The sequence below is a fragment of the Lactuca sativa genome, chromosome 3, assembly GCF_002870075.4.
Source record: "Lactuca sativa cultivar Salinas chromosome 3, Lsat_Salinas_v11, whole genome shotgun sequence".
NCBI classification, from domain to species: domain Eukaryota; kingdom Viridiplantae; phylum Streptophyta; class Magnoliopsida; order Asterales; family Asteraceae; genus Lactuca; species Lactuca sativa.
In genome coordinates this window covers 22,260,209-22,262,636 of record NC_056625.2, presented here as the reverse complement: position 1 = coordinate 22,262,636, position 2,428 = coordinate 22,260,209, and the positions used below count along the sequence as shown (strand labels likewise).

Below are 2,428 nucleotides of genomic sequence, written 5' to 3'. Positions count from 1 at the left end.
AACGCGTTTGTGTTTTGGTTGGTGGTTTTCCTCCATTGTTGGAGAAAATAAACTAGAATATGAGAAATAAATGTGTGTAGTTTGAGAAGGCTGTGTATAAGTTATAAAATGAGGTTAGTATTTATAGTTAAATTGGTTATAAAAAAACAAGACAGTAATAATAACAACACTTATTCAACGGTGAAAATTTTGAAAATTTGAATGAATTTCCAAAATGACATCAACCAAGTTTTAACAAGGGAAAAGGTTTTTATTTATAAGAGAAATATCACAACTTTGAAAGATAACGTGTTATCAAATCCATGCACACCAAAAGATTTCAATTAGGATCCATCCCACATTGCCTGTGAGTAAAAGAAATAGTACGTGATGTATAAAAACTACAAAATAAAATGCGAAACAGACATCCCACATCACCTAATGAGGTGAAATGGTAAGAGAGGTGCAAACTTATAATAAGAGTGATCATACCCGACTTTAAAATAAAGAAAAAGCCCACATCATGTTTATAGGATTGAAGTCTAGATAGGGTCTGTAACATGGGGGCTGTTGCATGGGTGTTGGGTTCCTACTCATGACTATGGTAGGAAACAAGTATTCTCGCGAATACAAAGGTGGTTTGAATCATGGGCTTCGCAACTATCTTTTCAGGTCAAGTTTAGTTTTCATCCTCAACTTCTTGAATCTTTATACCAATTAGCAATCAATCTACATACATTTATGCCTTCTTACATATAATAACGCATGGTTTAAACCTTTCGTTTAATTCTAGTTCATTTGAAATCTGATATAGTTTTGCTTGCAAGTGATATCATTGACAGAAATATGTTTTTTTTTATCATACAAACCCTTTTGGCTTTTACAATAACATGATATTAGTAATTAAGCACTCCACCCTGACCCATGTAATGAAATTTGTAACTATTGACATAATCCAATCATTTTAAGGTGAAATCACCAATTCATTCATTGATTCCTTGCATCGTGTGTTTGAGTAACAATATAACGATGCAGAATCAGAGACACATATGCTGGCGAGTAGTTTTCAGTCAAGATCCATTGTTTTGGTGTGTGTGTGTGTATGCATTGTTTCCAAATAACCATATATCAATTGATGCAACAAATTAATCAGTCTAACACATAATTTGGCTACGTTTAAAAAGGGTAAATTGACATGAAAGGGAAAGTAGGATAACGGTGTTCCAACAAATTCAAAACAGAGATGCACACTTAACTCTCAGTCTGCTCCCTCAGCCTTCGGATTGTGCTCCTCACTGTTACAGCACTTGCAGTACTGTTTCACAAAACAAAATCATCAGTATTTTGTATAACGCAAGTTACGATGACGATGATGTTAAAAGGGGATTGTGTGTAACTACTTACTTCAAGGTGTATGCACCCCCTGCTTTGACTTTTCCGCAGTCCTTGCAACCCCAAATACCAACAGCCTTTCTCTTCACTGCATACTGTTTGTGTTGTTGTTCAAGTAGAAACAAATCTGTAAGTTGTAACAGCAGTGTAACAAAATTATAACTCGTATCAGCATACCTTGCCACAGAATTCACAGAAATATTTGCTGTGTTGGCTGACTTCCATTTTCTTGATTTGCTTTCTCAAACTAGCACCATAACGGGTACCTATACAAGTAGAATGTGTAAAATCAAAATTAGAATCACTGCAGCAAAGCAAAAAAAAAAAAAAAAAAAGCAATGAGATGATGGAGAAGGGAATACGTACCATACTTTCCTACGATTCCAGCCTTCTTCGTCCTCTTTGTCTGAGATTCAATATTTTGTGAAAGGTAAATAAAACCATTGACGAGATATGTAAAATGTAATATTTTGCAATTTCATATATGACTCGTATGCTGATACAAAATGTTCGATTTACAAACCCTAAGTTGATCCTAAAACAGATAACAAAATTATAGTGTAATAGGAAAGAATTAAACACCAAAGCAATGGAAATGTGGTATTGAAGGGGAATTTACATGTTATTCTCAGAGAGATAGAACTCTTACCATTTTGCAAGATCGGAAAAGAAAAGCTACCGATACGCAGAGAAGAGAGAGCAACGGCGGAGAGGAGCTGAAACCCTAGACTAAGTTCCTTATTTATATGGAGGCATTTTGGGTTTTATAAAATTTGAAAACCGGTAATCCCATCTATTTCCAAAATGGAAAGAATAATCAAATAACTAATTAAATATCTAAATTAATAAAATACATAAAATAAAGGTTTTTATAATAATTATTATTATAATTAGACTCATCAATATATATAGGATTATTATAATTATATGTTAAAATAGATAAAGTTTAATCAAAATCTTTCACAAGGAAAACATGATACTCCCTTATTTTGTAGCTATATATTTTGCTAATTTTCGTTACGGTCCAAATAGTTACAAAAATACCATGAATGAAAAG

The 2,428-nt window shown here is 33.1% G+C and overlaps 1 protein-coding gene across 1 annotated transcript; it reads right to left on the bottom strand.

Annotated features, from left to right (window-relative positions):
- Nucleotides 1-1,086: 1,086 nt before the first annotated feature.
- On the bottom strand, nucleotides 1,087-2,135 carry LOC111907376 (60S ribosomal protein L37a). The gene is made up of 5 exons (XM_023903151.3): nucleotides 2,021-2,135; nucleotides 1,738-1,777; nucleotides 1,549-1,637; nucleotides 1,384-1,466; nucleotides 1,087-1,294 (listed from the first exon to the last, which is right to left on the bottom strand). The coding sequence occupies exons 1-5, from the start codon at nucleotides 2,021-2,023 to the stop codon at nucleotides 1,231-1,233; spliced, it is 279 nt and encodes a 92-aa protein (XP_023758919.1). The 5' UTR covers nucleotides 2,024-2,135; the 3' UTR covers nucleotides 1,087-1,230.
- Between the last annotated feature and the right edge of the window lie 293 nt (nucleotides 2,136-2,428).